At 41.2% G+C, this 20,373-nt stretch overlaps 1 protein-coding gene across 1 annotated transcript in view; it reads right to left on the reverse strand.

Annotated features, from left to right (window-relative positions):
• The window catches only part of LOC131842437 (cell adhesion molecule Dscam2-like), a gene marked incomplete at its 5' end in the record, with an annotated part of 34,528 nt that overhangs the window by 12,080 nt on the left and 2,075 nt on the right, over positions 1-20,373 (reverse strand). The window contains 20 exons of the mRNA XM_059190969.1: positions 700-984; positions 1,475-1,669; positions 2,215-2,403; positions 3,194-3,376; positions 4,267-4,439; positions 4,597-4,723; positions 5,107-5,272; positions 6,048-6,175; positions 8,046-8,280; positions 8,478-8,548; positions 8,639-8,793; positions 9,092-9,356; positions 9,672-9,820; positions 10,448-10,592; positions 11,203-11,379; positions 11,943-12,062; positions 17,564-17,699; positions 18,106-18,251; positions 18,847-19,028; positions 19,837-19,927. Coding sequence (XP_059046952.1) covers positions 700-984; positions 1,475-1,669; positions 2,215-2,403; positions 3,194-3,376; positions 4,267-4,439; positions 4,597-4,723; positions 5,107-5,272; positions 6,048-6,175; positions 8,046-8,280; positions 8,478-8,548; positions 8,639-8,793; positions 9,092-9,356; positions 9,672-9,820; positions 10,448-10,592; positions 11,203-11,379; positions 11,943-12,062; positions 17,564-17,699; positions 18,106-18,251; positions 18,847-19,028; positions 19,837-19,927 — 3,318 coding nt within the window. The remainder of the gene's footprint in view (positions 1-699; positions 985-1,474; positions 1,670-2,214; positions 2,404-3,193; positions 3,377-4,266; positions 4,440-4,596; positions 4,724-5,106; positions 5,273-6,047; positions 6,176-8,045; positions 8,281-8,477; positions 8,549-8,638; positions 8,794-9,091; positions 9,357-9,671; positions 9,821-10,447; positions 10,593-11,202; positions 11,380-11,942; positions 12,063-17,563; positions 17,700-18,105; positions 18,252-18,846; positions 19,029-19,836; positions 19,928-20,373) is intronic.

Genomic DNA, 20,373 nt, shown 5'->3' on the forward strand with positions numbered 1-20,373 from the left:
AGGCCAGCTATGGCCAACAGCATTAGAGTAATCCGAAAAAAAAAATACAATTAAAACACTTATATTCTGTCTCTCGGCTGTATCATTACAAGCTCCCAGGTTCTCAACAAAGAGGTCTTAAACCTAACCCCAAAGGGGCGTGTACATATAGGTACCTCCTTAAATATCCATAGAAAGTGACAAAACTAAACTATTGAGTCTACTATGTATACAGTGCCATCTATTATATAATGCGTTAATAATTTGATGACCTCGATGAGCTACCACTTTAGCACACAGCTTTACTTCCGATGTTCGCCGGTTCGATACCTCGTACGGTACAAATATTTGTATCATTAGTATGATTATTAGTATCGGTCTGGGTGTTTTCTATGTATATTATTATGTATGTATTTATAAAGTAATATACCTAAGTGTTTATATCAGTTATCTAGTATCTATAACACAAGCCTTGCTTACCGTGGGACTAGATGGCGCTATGTTAATTGTCCAGGGTTATTTATTTATTTATAGCGCTGTCCACTTTTAATACAGCGCCATCTATTATATACTTCGTATATTATTGTAGGTGTGTTATACATACATATACAGTATAAGTATGATCTTATTACACCGCGTTGCATAGCGCACCTACTGCAAACAGTTGCTGGTTTAAACTCGTATATAAAGCAAAAAACCTTTAGATACATCGCAACCTACCTCCTTCATCCGTCAGTGTAGAAAAATAGTAGTTCCCCGTTGTGGTACCGGCTGCACTACTGGCTATCACTTTCAAATGGTACCACGTGGCCGACACCAGTCCGCACAGCGCGGTCGGCTGCACGGCCGGCACCGTGTGCGACCTCCAAGTGCTCTCCTCAAAGCTACGCACGGATACCGTGAACTCGCTGAGCGGGCAGCCATTGCTGTCCCACGTTAAAAGGTTGAGTCGTACGCATGTACTGTTTGAGCTGATTAGGTCTTTCTCTGGTGCAGCTCGGGAGGCTGTGAAGAGCGAAAATATGTTTTGTTGTTGTTTTATAAGAAAGAAGGCTTTGACTTTTCAATTAGACGAGTGAGGAAATTTTATACATCACAGTTGGAGTATTTAGAATATCTATTCTAAATACACACCATATAAATAGGTACATTAAAATTGTTTTTTAACTAGTGCTCTGCATAATGTCTTTGTGCTCTGAGTCAATATTGTTTTTTTTTTCAGTACTACAGTACTGAAATCAAAACCTGCTAATATGAATATTTTCTTCAATAACTAATTAAATTCGGCGAATTTTTGGATAAGACAAGGCAACTTAATATCAACGTTTTACGCTAGTCAGACTAGTCTTATCTTTAAACAAGTTTGTTCTTACTAAATATTTGCACAAATTCGATTAAAATTGTTGCTACCGCGTTTCGGCGAGGGGAGACGCAATGTCTCTGAAAGAATAGTGATTTTATAGCGTGGAAAATTGTCCAGGGTTTCGGTACTCACGTCCGCCTAGCGTGCGCGCGCGCAGCGTGTCGCTGGGCGGGGAGACTCCGACGGAGTTCCGCGCGGTGAGCCGCACCTCGTACGCGGCGCCGCACGCCAGCCGCTCCAGTGAATGCGTCAGCGCCGCGCCGCCCGCCTCCGCCGCCGCCCACGCGCCGGCTCCCGCCTCTGCCCGCCGGTACTCCACCGTGTATCCTGCGGGCGTAGAATCGAAAATTATTTATTCAAATAAACTTGGCATCTAGAAGTTATTTACTGTGAAAATTTGTTTAATATTGTCCTATGCGTGTAGCAGCTACTTAACGTTAGTCATAATCTTGTCTGATGAGCGAAAAGTTTCAGAGATATTTCTTCTTGTGATAAGACAGCTTTCCGAATGAGCGGTAGATTAAAAAAATGTAATGACTATTCAAAAGTGCTTCAATGTAAGTTTATTTGTATAAATGATTTTCTATTCTATTCTAGAAATATTCGAGTGATCCTTGATTATTGAATAGAGGATGGAAAGTACCGTATGGAGTAATTTTGGCGCCAAAATGTAAAAAACAACATTTCAATTGAAAAGTATAAAGTTATAACAATTATTTAAAAGAACAACACGCAAGTTTTTGCTCGTTCTTGTGATGAGATAGCTTTCCAAATGAACGGTAGACTACAGAAATAATGCTTCAATGTATGTTTATCTGGATGAATAATTTTCTATTCCAAATTATATACCTACATGAAAAATAGTAAATCACCTCGTACTGGAAGCGTAGCGGCAGGAGCGGGGTCCCAGGCGAGCTGCAGGCGCGCGGCGCCAGCGGCGACCAGGCGGACACGAGGCGCGGCCGGCGGCCACAGCGCCACCACCTGCCACGTGCCGCGCTCCGCGCCCCACGGGTTGCGCACCGAGCACGTGTAGTTGTCTGATGAGCTGCTGTCCAAACCTGCACGCCATGAGACTTTGAGTCGAGCGGCTGCAGTGGCCGGGCTTTGAGCAGAATTAGGGATGACTCTCTTATAAAAGCTATGTGCCATGCTCCGAGTACGTAATTGTTCCACGAGCTCCAGTCCAGGCCTGCACGCCATGAGACACTATGATCTGAACTACTGCAGTATCCGGACTTTGAGGATAATCGCGGATGACACTCGTATAAAAGCTAGAATTCAAAACGTTAGTGGCCAGTGTGTCGGTGTTTTATAGGTTTTGGCGAGTATGTATAGGACCTGCCTAATTTAATCTCGCCTTCCCGTTTTTGGCGACGAGCTCTAGGACTGTATCGTTACGTCGTGGAAATTCCTCATATTACAATTCCACGTCCGCGTCGTCATTTTTAATATGGACTATCAAGGAGTGGAACACTCCATCTTGTGTCCTCTCCACTCCATCGTGTGGAACACTCCTCTTATCAAGGAGTGGAACCAGCTTTTGTATTCCTGGAGAAATACAACCTCGGATTATTCAAGATTTAGACTTAGATTTCTTCTGAGTAAGTACGCTACATTCTAGGGTTCGCCATCATTTCCTGTCAAATGTGACAAGACCAAGTGTAAACGTAAAGTATCTATATAATGCTAACGCGACGTCCGAATGGGGTATTGCGGAATTGGAATTAGCTTATACTGTAATATTCGGTCAAATAAGAATTCAAACATGTCTATACTGTGATCTCAGTTAGGATATTCTTGAAGGACCAAACATATGAAAATGAATTTTAGACGCAATAGAGTACATACTGATTATAACGAGGTCGGCCCCGTCCAGCAGCAAACCGGCGTCAGCGGTGAGGGGGGGCGCGGGGCGGCGGCGCGCCCACGTGGCCTGCGGCGCCGGCGCGCCCGCCGCTCGGCATGGCAGCCGCACGCGCGCGCCCGCCGCCGCCGCCACGCGCCGCGCGAACGACGCCAGCATCGCCGGCGCTACCACGCGCACACACCACGATTAGGACTTTTAAAGGTGTGTACACGTTCTGAAGAATTGTTGGACATGATACCTAGAGCTACTTTTTATAATAGGTCCGCTTTCGATCGACAGGATACATCACTCCGATCGATCCGCCGTCTAATAAAATGGGGATCGGAATTATGATGACCTGAGCCGAGATTATAATCACTAGCGGTACTGCTGATGATGGTTTAGTCTGACTAAACTGGCTAAAGTGGTACTGGTGGCTAAAGTTCGTCAGGCAGTTGGCCTTCAGCTGGTGCCTGTATTTGGAGTGCCATCTGAACTTGCCATATCGTTCGGTGAACACTAGAACTTAAATGATCTCAGCCAGAGCAGTGTCACAGAAACTTCCTCACGCGTACATCAATTGTGGAATAAACTACTTGCCGAGGTTTCGTCTAGAGACTATAGCATGGAATTTTCCAAGAAGGATATATTAAGGGTTGGAAACGCACACGTGACACCCTGGTGTTTCAGTCATCCATAAACTACGCTAATCATTTACTATTAAATTAGTCGTATGCTACGATACAGGCAATCAAGCCTGTATCGTAGCATAAGAAAAGATTAGAACGAGTTAACAAGAGCAACCCTTTCCGATTTAATCGGTTATAATCGGAATCGGAATGATAGTATCAGAACAAATCTGACTAGTACACGTCTCTGAAGTGTTTAATTTCATAACCGAGTGGTAGGTAACCGAAGTAGTAGTCGTGAAGTGCTAGGGTAAGGATAAGGATCCTTTAATGTGTAAGAATGGCAAAATACGAGTGGCACTACGGAGATCAGACCACGATGAATTTTTTATCTTGTTGAATAAAATGAATAACATAGTAGCATAGAGTATTAAAATACTACTCACCTCTACTGTTAGGCTTCCTCGCAACAATTGCACTCATTTCGCCTTCTCCCGACGCTGTGGCAGCTGTGACCCAAAACTCATAGGTCTGGTGTGTTTGCAATCCCCTGATTTCTACTTGGTACTCCTCCTCATCTTCTTTGTGGAGTACCATCACTTGGGAGTGCTGTCCTGTCCTGTCAAAAGGACTGTTTACTCGATATCTTTACAATATTATCCAAACTTGCACAGCGAAGAAAAGTTTGATCATTTACGTACAACCTTGTCTACAATAACTGAAATTTTACATGCAACCTTTTCTGGTGTCTACAATAACTGAATAATATAGCATACCTTTGCGGCCTGTAGTATGCTGTATAATGTTTGATCTTGCCATTCTTCTGCAGTGGGGCGAGCCAGCTGACTAGCACAGTGTCTTCTGAGTTTGCCAGGGCTTTGACGTCGGCCGGTGGTCCAGGTACTGAAGGGAGAAACTTAATTCAGTAACTTTAATTACAACGCAGTAAATAACCAAATGATACGATTAAATGTAATTAATAAACAATTAGGTCACTTTTTATACTTTACAAAATAAACAAGCCATCGATATAGACTAATGACTTGACTTCATATTCATTCTATCATCCTCCACTGATGACCTGCCAGCGTATAACGTTAGTGCAGACGGGTGCACATTTGGTTATCATCCATTGTGTGTGCATTCCCGCGGATGGGCGAATTCCCGAACGGGCGCTGTTCCTGGTGGGCAGCGAGAGCATGGAGTCGTACTCCACGTCCTGTGAGCTACCGAATTGCTCGCATAAAATCTTAGGATAAGGAGTGGCAAGCGTAAAGGGTACGTACCGTCCTCGTGCGTGGCGCAGTGCAGCGTGGCGGGCGGACCAGCGCCGGCGGCGGTGCGCGCCCGCACCCGCACGGAGTAGTTGGCCGCGCGCCGCAGCGCCGCCAGCACCGCCTCCCGCCCCGACGCCCGCGCCGCCGCGCTCGCGCCCTCCGCCTCGTCCACCGCCTGCACACGCGACCCACATCTTTCAAAATGTTTGCCAGGCAACACCAAAAAATCTTTCACTTTATTTAATACCCCTCTTATGCCATGAATATGGGAATTCCTGTCCAGACACTGACACCTAAATGGTCTCGGACAGTGTGGTTTGCGGACTTGTATGCAGCTACAGATTCTGTAGTGTTACTCTTAGACAAGACTAACAGGGCTACTAAGTCAGTTGCATTTATTATCAGGTTACTTAGCTTGAGGCTAGACTTCGCATCGCTTTATTTGTTCTACCGAATGTATATCGGACTATGTTCTGAAGAATGGTTCAACATGATACCCACCGGGAATTCATCCCTATACGTTGCAACCTAATTGATCTCGGACAGTGCGATTTCGGAGTTTCCACCCGCGTTGTGGAGTGAACTATAGTATAAGACGTACATAGGTTACGATAACTGTTTACCATCAGTTGAGATGGTGTAAAAACAAGCATGCATGCTTGTTTGACACCATCGTCATATAAAAGAAATGGATACTTTTTCTTCGAAAAGTAATTTTCTTCACGTGGCCAAATTGTCAAAGATGTATTAAATCTAAATCGGACATTCTTAAATTTGCCGTCCCCTGAACTGGTCCCGGCTTCTCCCCCTCCCCTTAGAAACGGAGATAAGTAGAAACTTCAGTCTTTGCGTCGGACAGTATAACTATAAAAAATAAATCATTTCAAAATGGGAAATCTCGTAGAGTTTACGTAGCATAATGAATCAGTATAAATGCGAAACCAAATAACCTCATACACCAGTTCGTAGCCTAGTAACACTCCGCCGCGAGCAGCGGGGGGCGGCGGCTCCCACCACACGCGAATGGACTGAGACGATATAGCCTCACAGCGAACGCGCTCCGGGGGTGCTTCTGGTACTGCAATTAAAAAGTATATTAAAACTTATTCTATAACAATTATGAATTATAAACATTTATAATAGTCGTTATAATTTCAACTACTGCTGGATATATTTATATGTCTATGTTGACGGAATTTTAATTATATATATGTACATACAACACTACAAAAAGTGTCTTAGTGGTTTGCTGCTTTTATGCTGCAAACAATACACTGCCTTTTTGCGTATGGGCTATGCACACACACTACATTACTCACACTGTTTTTTTATTTTTGTACCTGTATTGTACTTTGTTGTCTGTTCAATGTTGTATATATTGTGTATCTACTTTCAATTTTTGTTGTCAATATTACAGTACCATGTATGTGAGTATGCTTCTATCGTAAATAAAAAAATATCTATCTTATCTATTATCTATCTATCTAAAGTGGCCACGCGCACGCGGTAGGCGCGCGCGCGCAGCCCGCCGCCGACCTACAGTGCACTGACCTCCCTCCGCGGTGGCGGCGGCCAGCGGCGCGCAGGGCGGGCCGGCGCCGACGGCGTTGAAGGCGCGCACGCGCACGCGGTAGGCGGCGCGCGCGCGCAGCCCGCCGCCGACCTACAGTGCACTGACCTCCCTCCGCGGTGGCGGCGGCCAGCGGCGCGCAGGGCGGGCCGGCGCCGACGGCGTTGAAGGCGCGCACGCGCACGCGGTAGGCGGCGCGCGCGCGCAGCCCGCCGCCGACCTACAGTGCACTGACCTCCCTCCGCGGTGGCGGCGGCCAGCAGCGCGCAGGGCGGGCCGGCGCCGACGGCGTTGAAGGCGCGCACGCGCACGCGGTAGGCGGCGCGCGCGCGCAGCCCGCCGCCGACCTACAGTGCACTGACCTCCCGCCGCGGTGGCGGCGGCCAGCGGCGCGCAGGGCGGGCCGGCGCCGACGGCGTTGAAGGCGCGCACGTGCACGCGGTAGGCGGCGCGCGCGCGCAGCCCGCCGCCGACCTACAGTGCACTGACCTCCCGCCGCGGTGGCGGCGGCCAGCGGCGCGCAGGGCGGGCCGGCGCCGACGGCGTTGAAGGCGCGCACGTGCACGCGGTAGGCGGCGCGCGCGCGCAGCCCGCCGCCGACCTACAGTGCACTGACCTCCCTCCGCGGTGGCGGCGGCCAGCGGCGCGCAGGGCGGGCCGGCGCCGACGGCGTTGAAGGCGCGCACGTGCACGCGGTAGGCGGCGCGCGCGCGCAGCCCGCCGCCGACCTACAGTGCACTGACCTCCCACCGCGGTGGCGGCGGCCAGCGGCGCGCAGGGCGGGCCGGCGCCGACGGCGTTGAAGGCGCGCACGTGCACGCGGTAGGCGGCGCGCGCGCGCAGCCCGCCGCCGACCTACAGTGCACTGACCTCCCTCCGCGGTGGCGGCGGCCAGCAGCGCGCAGGGCGGGCCGGCGCCGACGGCGTTGAAGGCGCGCACGCGCACGCGGTAGGCGGCGCGCGCGCGCAGCCCGCCGCCGACCTACAGTGCACTGACCTCCCTCCGCGGTGGCGGCGGCCAGCGGCGCGCAGGGCGGGCCGGCGCCGACGGCGTTGAAGGCGCGCACGCGCACGCGGTAGGCGGCGCGCGCGCGCAGCCCGCCGCCGACCTACAGTGCACTGACCTCCCTCCGCGGTGGCGGCGGCCAGCGGCGCGCAGGGCGGGCCGGCGCCGACGGCGTTGAAGGCGCGCACGTGCACGCGGTAGGCGGCGCGCGCGCGCAGCCCGCCGCCGACCTACAGTGCACTGACCTCCCTCCGCGGTGGCGGCGGCCAGCAGCGCGCAGGGCGGGCCGGCGCCGACGGCGTTGAAGGCGCGCACGTGCACGCGGTAGGCGGCGCGCGCGCGCAGCCCGCCGCCGACCTACAGTGCACTGACCTCCCTCCGCGGTGGCGGCGGCCAGCGGCGCGCAGGGCGGGCCGGCGCCGACGGCGTTGAAGGCGCGCACGTGCACGCGGTAGGCGGCGCGCGCGCGCAGCCCGCCCAGCTCGGCGCGCGCCGCGCCCCAGCCGCCCGCCGTGAGCGCCTGCGACCGGTTGTCGCCGCCCTCCGCCTCGCGCCACCACACCACGTAGCCCAGCAGCTCGCCGTTCCACGACTCCTGCGGCGGCGGCTGCGGGCGTACATATTGTCACACTACAGCATTTTTCAAAATGGACTGCATTTTGCAAAATTTGAACAGTGCAGCTATAATTCTATTTTCAAATTCAATTATACCTCGCCAGTATCCTATATAAGAAAACAAAAATATTTCGCAAAACTTTTCATGTAAGTCTACAAATACATTTCAGTATATAAATTTATTCTGACCTGCCATTTGACGAGCAATTCACCAGGTCCGGTAGCTTGAACTTGTACATTTTGTGGAGGTTCAGATGGTGCTGAAACAATATATTCATTATTGAAAATTAATAAATATTTGAAAAAATATTAAATCTCTTTTAATTTCTTTGAATTGGAATAATCGGTACCTTCTTCTGACGTTTGTATAATGACTGAGTCTGAGTATTCGCTTTCTCCGATAGAATTGACAGCCGCCAGTCGGAGAGCGTATGCTGTAGCTGGACGAAAACCCTCCACATTGTACTCCAGAATTACTTCTGAACTGAGTTCCGCAGCTTCCTCTCTAGAATATAAAATGAAGTTCCATTTCAAATTCACTCTTTTTATCAGAATATCTTTGGCTTATTTCTGCGTTCTTCAGTATTATCGACGACCATGGCTTCTTAACATGTATTTCTTTTATTTAATTAGACTAATAATAGCTATGAACCATCGTGGATTTGCTACTATGATAACTATATTAATGAATTATTGGGCAAAAACATTTTTTTCTTCCAATAGCTAGTGATTAGTAACCTTGTGATAAATCAACACAAATTCTATTACCAATAGAAATAGAATTTAAACCTTACTTAATTTACCTCTCTGTTACTCTATCAGCTAGAACATCCCTCGTAGGAGCATCAGCCCAGTCATCTCTAGTGTCTGCATAGTGACGGTCACGGTCACGGTCAAGCTGACGGTCATGCTGACGGTCACGCTGGCGGTCACGGTCACCGACTACACGGTACTGCAGTTTGTAGAGGCGAACGCGTGCGTTGCCATCGTAGCCTCGTCGCCAGGATATGGTAGCGCCGCGGGCAGTACGTTGGATGACATGAAGTCCACGTGGTGCTTCGGGAAATTCTGAAGATGATTATAAATTTTGAACTAGTAAGTAAAACTTAAGAGAAAAATGTTGATGTCGAAAATTTTATAGGCACAAGCGATAGGGTTTTAATAAACAATTTATGTCCCGAAATCAAAGACCGAAGATTCTATACCGGATATAAAAGGCAGAAGTAGAAAATGAAGAGATGTTTACTGATAAAATTATCATAATATCTGTAGATATAGTAACAATAATCAAAATAATGAATATAGGTATAACGTTTTGTAGCATCAAATTGAAGTTAACTTTATTCAAAAACTTACCTTGCATAGCTTAGCTTATAAACTCACCTTGCACAGCTAAGTATATGAGCAGTTCATCACGGCCGTATGAATTTTCTGCGCGACACCTATAAACTCCGGAGTCCCGTCTCTCCGCATGGGCAATGTTCAGCTGAGAACTGACACCGTTTTCTGAACGCTTCTCAGATACAGACACTCTGGGAAATAACGATGATGTGTTTATTTGTTTTTTAATTTAAATCATATTTGAATATATTTGATCGTTATAGGTGTTATTTTGTGGAAGTCCGTTTCATTATATTATTTTGTTTATTATCACCACCACTATAAATATTCAGTTTTTTTTTCGGACCATACTGTTGGCCTTATCTGGCCTTTACAGCTTTACTGGACGATAGGAGGCGAGTGTAGATGGCACTCCAAACCCGCGGAAGGACTTATGGAGCGGATGAAGGCCAACTCCCACCTAACAGATACTTTATCATTATGGTTTCCAGGAGAAGCCGCTTGGAGGTCAACCTGATGATGATGATGGTACATCAATAGCAATAAGCTCTAATGATCTTATTGGAGTGTTAGTAACGTAGACAGATGTCTACATTTCTAACAATCCCGTTTCCCCCCATTGGTGATATGTTGTTGTTATAGCTTGACCATAACCACTGTACTGCGCCCTAGGTATGTGCGGCGAGGCGGGGGACGGGTAAGAAACAGCAAAATATGTACATTGGCGGGCGACTGACACATCAGCGCGGCCGGTACCCTCCCCTGCCTCGCCGCGCACATACCAAGGGCGTGGTACAGTGGGTATGGTCAGGCTATACCTGTAGGTGGTAAGATCAAGACGTTGTGTGTTGTGTGTCCACTGCAACTGCAGAGGTGGGTCACCGCGGGCATCGCACTGCAGCACCGCTGCCGCTGTTCGTTTTACTGTCATGTTGCGAGATGAGAACTCGAAATGGGCTGGTTCTGTAATAGCAATGGTAACTTACAAATACATGTCAACTTAAGAATAGAGTCTCTCTGCCGCTTTAGTCTTAACGACCGATCTATAAACAATTGTTTCTACATGCAATGCGAACTAGAGAAGAACTTCTTAGTATACCAAGAATTCACCGTGCGGAAGCTGAGTCCATCGTGTGGCAAAAAGGGACAATATAAGCAGTTCCCGGGAAATCTATTAGATACATATGAATTTAATGCAATGAAAAAGAAAATCTATAAATTGCAACTTGGAAAAAAATCAACGAATCTAGTCGAATTGCTAGAACAGGATATAGAGACAAATTTTACTGTACCCAAATATAATTTATGTCCGCATATTTCAATAGTACCTATTTTTTTAGACTATTACAATAAAATTTCGGTCAGTTTAGCCCTGCTGTAAATACAATTCCCATCAAAAGACTACTAAATAACAGCGTCATTTTAAAACTACATCAATTTAGTTTCCAAAATTCAGCCCGTGTTTAACCTTCAATTGAACTACTTTCGTACCTGACCCTAATAGACTTGTGCATGATATTAAATATTCCATTTTAATTCTATTGTAATGGAAATTTACTTCACGTAAACTAACCGTTAACTGATACAGATATGATCTTCGATAATCCTCTACCAATTCCGTTTTCAGCTCTGCACATGTATTGTCCCTCGTGGTGATGAGCTGCCGGTGCAATATTTAATGTTCCGTTCGCAAGCACAGAGAATTGGAGATCCAAGTTGGAGACTGGCCGGAAATCACCAACTCCGGTACCTGTGAAGTGTCAGCTTCATTAACTATATTGGATGCTTCTACAATATTACTATTCATATTTGAGAAACACTAAACTCTGAATAGCTCCATTGGAGATATATTTGGTCTAAACAATAAGTAAGCAAATTGTAATTATAAATTTGATACCGTGCGTTACTAAAAAGTAACGCGCTATGATTTGATTTTGGCCAAAGTGTTTAAGAACATTTTGGGATGTTAGATTGTATCCACTATTGGTATCTGCCATGGCTTGCTATCCTAAAGATTCTGTATTTTCGCTAGTAATCGTACTATCAATGCACCAACACACTCTTTAGTTCCTTTATCGACTCACAGTGGGATTATATTGAAACCTATCAATAAATCGAAATAGTATTTTGGTTTTTTAGCACCCTTAGGACCTCGAGGTATTTCATATTCGTTCTACCATTTTCAGTTATCCTGAATTGAAAAACCTCATGTCTCTAGAGAAAACCTCGACAGGCAGTTCTTTCGACAATTTGACTGTGCCTGAGAAGAACCTTCTAAGACATTATATTAGTAATTTATAAAAAATATCTTACCATGCCCTTTCAGCCAAGTAATTCTTGGTTCCGGATAACCTTTAGTAGAGCAATGTGTCATGATTTGAGTGCCGAGTAAAGCGGATACATCTTGAGGTTCGTATACCCACGAGGGAGCCACTGGAATAAACAGAATGAAAACTTATTGCTCTGTTGCTGCAAGTCTCCAAATATCAGGACTCGCTGCTTTTTTACTATATTTATGGTCATATCGTTATTTTGTTTTTGGGAAAAGAATGAATGCTTACAAAATTAGGAATGTACACGAGATGCTATTGTTAAAATTTAAAATTATAGTTTCACTAGCTATTATCTGTAACTTTGTCTGCACAAACTTTTCTTCCCTATTGCATATCTTCTAGATTATTTTTTCAGGTAAAAGATAGTCTATACATGTTATCAGAATAGCATGTATCTATTCAAAAACGTTTCAAATCTCATTAAGATTCTTTCAGACGTTTAGTCGTGAAAATTATAAGAACATTGTTTAATTAGGGAATTTTCTATAATTTCAATGAAAAATTGCAACCAATATACTTCTTTATTTTGAACCCTTAAATACTTGTACTGTAGGCACTTCCAACCATTATATCACTTAAAACAAAACCTTTAAAACTGTATTTCAGTAATAAATATGACAATATATATACTTTTTCTATAGTTCGCTTATGGTCTCTATATTATTCTGTTTTTTTTTTTACATTTTGGCGCCAAAGTTATTTCACCTTTTTAAAAGCAACGGAACAAACCCAAACAGCTATAATAATGAGACAATATTCAAAGTGGGATATTTAACATTCCGCCCACCAAGGACTACATGTCCTTTATTTTAAATCCGCCCACCGTGAAGCAACTAAATCAAATATATAATAATGAAATAAAAAATCGAAACAAACGCAAAACTCATGTACAATATTAAATCTATTTCATTCCTGAACTAAATACACTAACATAAATAAGAATGAATAAGAAGAATTGCCCAAACTCAGTCAAACAATTGACAGTATACAGAATTTCAACATGACATAAATGTTTTAAGATTGTCTATACACCAAAGTTATATGGCACAAGGATATAACTGTGCTATTCTGCCAAAAACCCATTTTTTTGGAGTTGAATTATTTTACTAAACTAATTGAGATACACATCTGCCTTAGGACTGTCAATAATATGATTATTGCAATTATCACATGTAGTTTAATTGTAATTTGTAGTATATTCAATACATATTTCAATATATGTACAGTATTTTGGTTTTCAGCCTAGTTTTAGCTACCAATTAATAAAATGTGCACTCAAAAAATCATAATAGACACTCAAAGTTCTATAACAACCACTGTCAAAGTGTTGAGAAATATATTACAAAATCCATACAATTCTTTGCAGTTATATCATGAATGTTCTCGTGTGCAATACAGAATTTGTACAATATAACATATTATAATGAATAAATATTATTTTAGTAAGTAAATCATATATTATTTTTGTATATATTATCTGAATCAAATATTAGAATTATATTCATTATCATTAGTTTATGATCGAAGATAATTTCATTGAGTATTAAAATGTATTGAAACATCTACACCAGATAATACTTCCTACTTTCACTATTTTTACATTATCCATACTAATTTATATTTTCTATATTATCTCTTATTTTAATCTTTCAATTAATTTGTTCTACTTACTTTTCGATGCTTTGATAATCTTTCATTTATATGTAATCTAATTATACATTCTTAACTTAATACCACCATAGTGCTTTTAGGGTTCAGTCTCTAATCCTCAATTACTAATCATATTTTTTTTTTTACGATATCAAACTAGCATTTGTTATTTATGCATTTTTCAGCATATTTGATTTGCTTGAACTCTTCATTCTAAATATATCCCTATTAACAATTATTATCGTTGAACGTTGCATCTTTGACTTTTTGCAGAATTCATTTGAATTTTGAAATTTTAATATATATTATGTTTAACAGTAGACTTGTCCTTCTGAACCACAACATTCTGCAATGCGATGCGATTCTGCAATTTCGTTCTATCAACATTCTGTTCTATCATCACATTATCTTTTAAATATAAGTAATCTTTCATTACTTTTATATTGTCTCTTTTATACTCGTTAGTTCTATTAAACTCTGTTTTCGTATTATAAAATATTTTAGTATGAAACTTGGACTTGACATTATGTCTACTTTTAATATATTTTTTATTGTTGGTCAACCGCATACATTTTTCTTGATCTTCTGGAGTTCCTAAATTATATGTACTATTTGATTCTACTTCCCGATTACCTTGTAGTATATTATCATCTTTTTCTATACTACTATGCAAAACCACTATATTATTTTTAGAATTTATACATTGAACAGGTCCAGATAAAACCCACCCTAAAGAGGTGCATTGTGCTACAGGAGAACCACGTGGACCTCTTATTATACCCTCTTGTAAAATCTGGCTATAGACTTCTGCTCCTAATAACATGTCAATTTTATTTGGAACATTGTATTGTGGATCAGCCAGAATAACGTTAGCTGAATTAATCCAATCTATCTTAGGTATCTGTTTAGCTGACATGTAAGATGTAATCTGTTTTAAGATATGTGTTGTAACATTAGTGCTAAAAGTTGAATCAAACATTGACTGAATTTCCAATAATATTTTCCCTTTTGAAGCTACCGAACCATAGTAACCACCAAGCCCAGATATTATAGTCTTTGCACTTGAACTTTTTAAACCTAATCTTTGAAATGCAGTTTCTGAAATGAAAGAGGCTTGTGAACCTTGATCTATAATTGCTCGAAAAACCTGATATTGACCTGATCCCGATTTGACTCTCACTAGAGCTGTTGTTAAGAGAACTTGATTTTCTGTGCTAGTACTCAAACACGATACTACAGAATCTATTGGGGTCTCGACTTGGTTGTTAGATATTGGGACTTCACCGATATTATGTACTGAATCATTTTGATGGCTAGTTTCAGAGGTCAAATTTGGTGGATGTAGAAGTGAGTGATGTCTTTTTTGACATACTCTACAATTAATAGGTTTTTGACAGAATTTCACAGAATGACTGCTTCCCAAGCAATTGAAACAAATACGATTATTTACAACAAACTCGTGTCTATTTTTATAACTTTCTGAAATAAAGTCCTTACAGAAACATAACTTATGGTTACCGGAACAATATTCACACGCTACTTCAAATACATTTGCATGTAGTACTCTAGGTCTAACAGGGTTTTGTACTAAATTCCCATCTATTCGTCTATTACTGAAGCTAGATTCTGTAAACTCGAGAGCTCTGTAGCGACAGGTAAGAAACTCTTTAAACTGTTGAAATGTGGGTAAAATGTTTAAACAAGTGTTAGTACTAATATTTAATTCCCACTGCTTTCGTGATTCAGGGTCTAATTTTAACGTGAGAATATGGATTAATAGTATATCCCAGGATGAAATATTTACTCCAATATTTACCAAAGAATTTAAACATTCAGTCGAAGTATCTAATAATTCTTTAAGAAAATCTGCCGTTTCAGTAACAGCATTTGTTTGACCTAAAAGCCTTGTAAGTATACAGTGAGATAAATATTTTCTATTGTTATACCTGTCCTCAAGTTGCCTCCAACATATGTCATAATTAGTTTCAGATACAGAAATATGCCTTACCAATTGCTCTGCCTCGCCTGTCAAACATCCCTTAAGGTAATGCAATTTCTGCACTTTATCTAAAGATGAGTTATTATGAATCATAGACAGAAATAAATCACGAAAAGTAATCCATTCACTGTACTTTCCTGTAAAAATAGGTATATTAACCTTTGGGAGCCTGACATAGCTTGGCTTAGCACTTGTATCATCATTACTAATGAAAATAGTTTCATTACCCGACCTCTCTGGTATAAAACCTTTTAACAGTTTTGTCAACTCACATTTATGATCTATATACACTTCTTCAGCCTTATCATATATTTCATCAGTAACATAAATATGAATATTCAATTTATCTGGATCTGCTACTTTAAGAAGCTCTTTATGACCAGCTTTAAATTCAGACCATAACTCTTCTATTACTTCTAGTTTACTCTCTATATATTCTATTGTAATACGGCTTTTAGGCGATTTTTTAAAGTTAGTCCTAGCCTTACAAATTCGTGTGTATAGATCATTTTGAACATTAATTAATGAATCCATTTTACAAACGCTAATTACATAAAAAATATTAAGATATAAGAATCTATTCAATTATAATTGCTGTCTTGTCAATTTAAAATTTACACTTATTAATTAAATTCAAAATCTGTAATATATATATTGCTCTGTTGTTTCAATGTAATAAGAACCTATTAAGTAAATTAAACTACAAACATAAACTACAGAGTAAATTAAAATTAAACGAAATTATAGTTTAAACATACAGGCCTCAGACTAATAAAATATAAAATCACTTTACAAATATAAATATAAGTGTATCTTATCCTAATATTGTACGATATTAATCATTTTTGTCTATTTATAAATTTTCCAAATCCTTGTTTCACAAATATCAAAGTCAATACTTTATTGAAAGATTGTTGCAGTTCATCATTTTTGCCACCATATAGATAATAAAGTTAATTTAATTGTATCTTCATTGACTGTTGTTCTCTTCAATTAATAAATTTCGCCTACAATTAATAATTTATGGAATGTACTCACAGTTTCCACTTCACTCACTTATTGATAATCAGATATCACAGCAATATTATTTCTCTGCTTCCTGATAACGACATGTATCGAAATTACTCCGAACAGCGCCTACGTCTACAACTAGCTTGACCACTGATGTCACGAAAACAACGCACTATAGGTACCATGAAGTGACGCCACTGATGCTACTCGTTGTTGTACTATGGACTTGTCCAGCAAAAAACCTTCTGTTTCTTAGTGTAGTCAGGTTATATAGGTAATCAATTTACACTAAACTAAACCAAACTGAATTTAAATCCGGCTCGATTTTGGACCAAATGTTTAATTAGGGAATTTTCTATAATTTCAATGAAAAATTGCAACCTTCTTTATTCTTCTTCTATACCTATAACCAGCTTCTTTATTTTGAACCCTTAAATACTTGTACTGTAGGCACTTCCAACCATTATATCACTTAAAACAAAACCTTTAAAACTGTATTTCAGTAATAAATATGACAATATATATACTTTTTCTATAGTTCGCTTATGGTCTCTATATTATTCTGTTTTTTTTTTTACATTTTGGCGCCAAAGTTATTTCACCTTTTTAAAAGCAACGGAACAAACCCAAACAGCTATAATAATGAGACAATATTCAAAGTGGGATATTTAACAAACATACTATCGCATTTATATCTATAATTATGCAATAGTTCTCATCATCATCATCTCAGTCCGGAAGACGTCCACTGCTGGACATAGGCCTCCCCCAAAGATCTCCACGACGATTGGTACTGCGCTGTTCTCATCCATCGCCTTCCAGCGATCTTGACCAGATCGTCGGTCTACCTTGCTAGAGTGTTAAGTGATATAATAGTTCTATAGAGTCGAAATTAGGCTCTAGCTCGCAGACTAGTTGCTGTAATAAAGACATAGGCTCACCTTTTACAGCTAACCTAGCGGTGTGATTAACTTCCGCAGCGGTGTTGCTTGCCACACATGTGTACTCGCCGCTATGCTTTGATGTAACATGCGAGAAGATAAGGAAACTGAACTCGTCTAATGATTTCTCCTGAACCTGGAAGATATAGACATATAATCAAAACAAATTATTTATTTGCAGTGCTTGGTGTCTGGTTAAATCTAAATATATATAACGCGAAGATGACTGACGTAGTGATCTATCAACGCACAGCTCAAACCACTGGACGGATCGGGCTGAAATTTGGCATGCAGGTAGATGTTATGACGTAGCATCCGCTAAGAAAGGATTTTGATTACTTCTACCCCCAAGGGGATAAAATAGGGGATGAAAGTTTGTATGAAACTTTGTCAATTTTAAACCGATCGGGCTGAGACTTTGCATGCATAAAGCTACTATAACGTAGGCATTCCCTAAGAAAGGATTTTGATAAATGCCACCCCTAAGGGGATAAATTAACGCGAGCGAAGCCGCGGGCAAAAGCTATGCAATAGGTACGTACCTGCAAATTAGAAGGAATATGCTGTCCATCTTTCAGCCAGGAGAAGTACACTGGTTTGTCACCGGATGTGATGCCACATAACACTTGAATGGAACTACCTTCCACGAGGTCGGTTGGAAAATTGAAACCAGCTATTTTTGGCGGATCTGAAATATTAAAACAAATATTTCTTGTTTCATTATGTTGTTGCAGAAATTTGAAATTCAGAATATCTTTATTCATGTAGGTCTATAAAAGACTCTTATGATATGTCAAATACAAAAAAAATATTGATATATAAAAAATTAGACATTCATCAGCGGCTAAAATGACCTACAAATAAATGATTTTGAAATTTAATTTGTAACATATTAGATCAACCTCCACATCTGTGGTTTAGCCGTTAAGTACACTGTCTTACTTTCGAAGGTCGCAGGTTCAATTCCTCGTATAGAATAAACATTTGTATTTATGAGTATATGTTTGTATTGGTTTGTGTTATTTCTATATACAATTGTCCTAGGATATATTAATAATATCATAAACACAAAAGTTTATGAGTACTGATGTTTGTTACTCTTTCACGCAAAAACTACTAAACGGATTTTGATGAAACTTTACAGTAATATAGTTTATGCATCAGAATAACACATAGGCTATATTTATTGAAATTTAACGCGGGTAAAACCACGAGCACAGGTAGTATTTATATTTATTTTTATTACATCTATGTAGAGTTGAAAGGGAGTACACAGCACTTACTTCTAACAAATATTTGAACATCCTTCTGCGCATACTGTCCTGATGGGGACGTCACTCGGCAGGAGTACACTCCTGCATCAGCCGACTCAGCAGGCCATAGCAGCAGTTCACCACCGATACCAGACAGAGCCCTGCCTCCTGTAGAACTCAGATCCAATCCGCCGCGCTGCCAACGGATTTCGCTGAAAGATAAGAATTTCAAGCTATAATCATCATGCATGAGTTAAAAGCTGTAAGAAAGATAACGTTTTAAGTAACTTTAGAATTTTTTTTTAAATTTATTGGACCAATTTTTTATGTTTAAGATTACCAATCTAATGGGAATTAAGTTTTAGTAATAAGATTCTAATGACACTGAGTAGCTTAGTTGTTATATTTGATTAATTTATCTTTAACGTAATCGGTTGAGTTTCATGCCAGTTCTTCTCAATTGAAACAGAGGGAGGGAGGGAGCACTACATTTGGTAGGGGCCAAAAATAACTACACAAATAAATAAAAAAAATATATGTTAAATTACCAAAATTTAAAATTAATATTTTTATACTAATCCATAATCTTTAGCATATGATGACAGTATACGGTACTTACATTAAAATCTATTTAAAAAATTGTTTCTATATCTGTTTGTTCTTGGTAATCTCTGACTGATTTTGACGGGACTTTTACTCGCAGACAGTTAATGTTATAAGTATTAACTTTTATCTTAGAAATTTTATTTAAATTAATAAAAAAATGTTAAACTCCATGTGAACGAAGTCATAGCGAATCTTATATAAATATTTATCATTATCATAGTACAGAATGTAGTAATGCTAATAATAGAAAAGAAAAGAATATAAACTTATATATCTACGGTAGTTATATACAGGATATCTATATGTATCACGAAAACATAACAGGAAATGTTATGCACGAGAATCAAACACACGACTACAAAACAAATGAAAACGGAACTTATAATTTTTCTAAACAAATGCACCTCCATCAACCTGATTGGAAATCCAGAGTAGGGACAGTGGATCGTTGTGTTGAGGCCGGCTACCACGCGGACCGGCCCGATGTTCCTTATTGACGGAGGACCTGGTAAAATATTAAACAAAATAATAAAAAAGAAAACCAATAAATTTTATTAATTAATTAAGTTATTTATTAGGCCATTGGCTTTGCGGCGTGATATTGCATCTCTGAGCATTTTCTACCGCATATATCACGGGGAGTGTTCTGAGGAATTGTTCGGATTAATACCAGCTGCTGAGTTTCACCACCGTACCACCCGCCAGAAATACCATCCTGATCATCTGAATGAATGGCGGTCTTCCACAGTGCGGTTTTCTAGAAACTTTTTGCCTCGCACAACCACATTGTGGAATCACCTTCCAGCAATGGTATTTCCGAACCGATACGATATTGAAACCTTCAAGAAAAGAGCTTATTCCTTTTTAAAAGGCCGACAACGTACTTGCAATTCCCCTGGTGTTGCGGGTGCTCATGGGCGGCGGTCATCACTTACCATCAGGTGAGCCGCG

Source organism: Achroia grisella, unplaced genomic scaffold (assembly GCF_030625045.1).
Source record: "Achroia grisella isolate CSIRO2021 unplaced genomic scaffold, CSIRO_AGI_Agris_v1 utg2183, whole genome shotgun sequence".
In the NCBI taxonomy this organism is placed as follows: Eukaryota; Metazoa; Arthropoda; class Insecta; order Lepidoptera; family Pyralidae; genus Achroia; species Achroia grisella.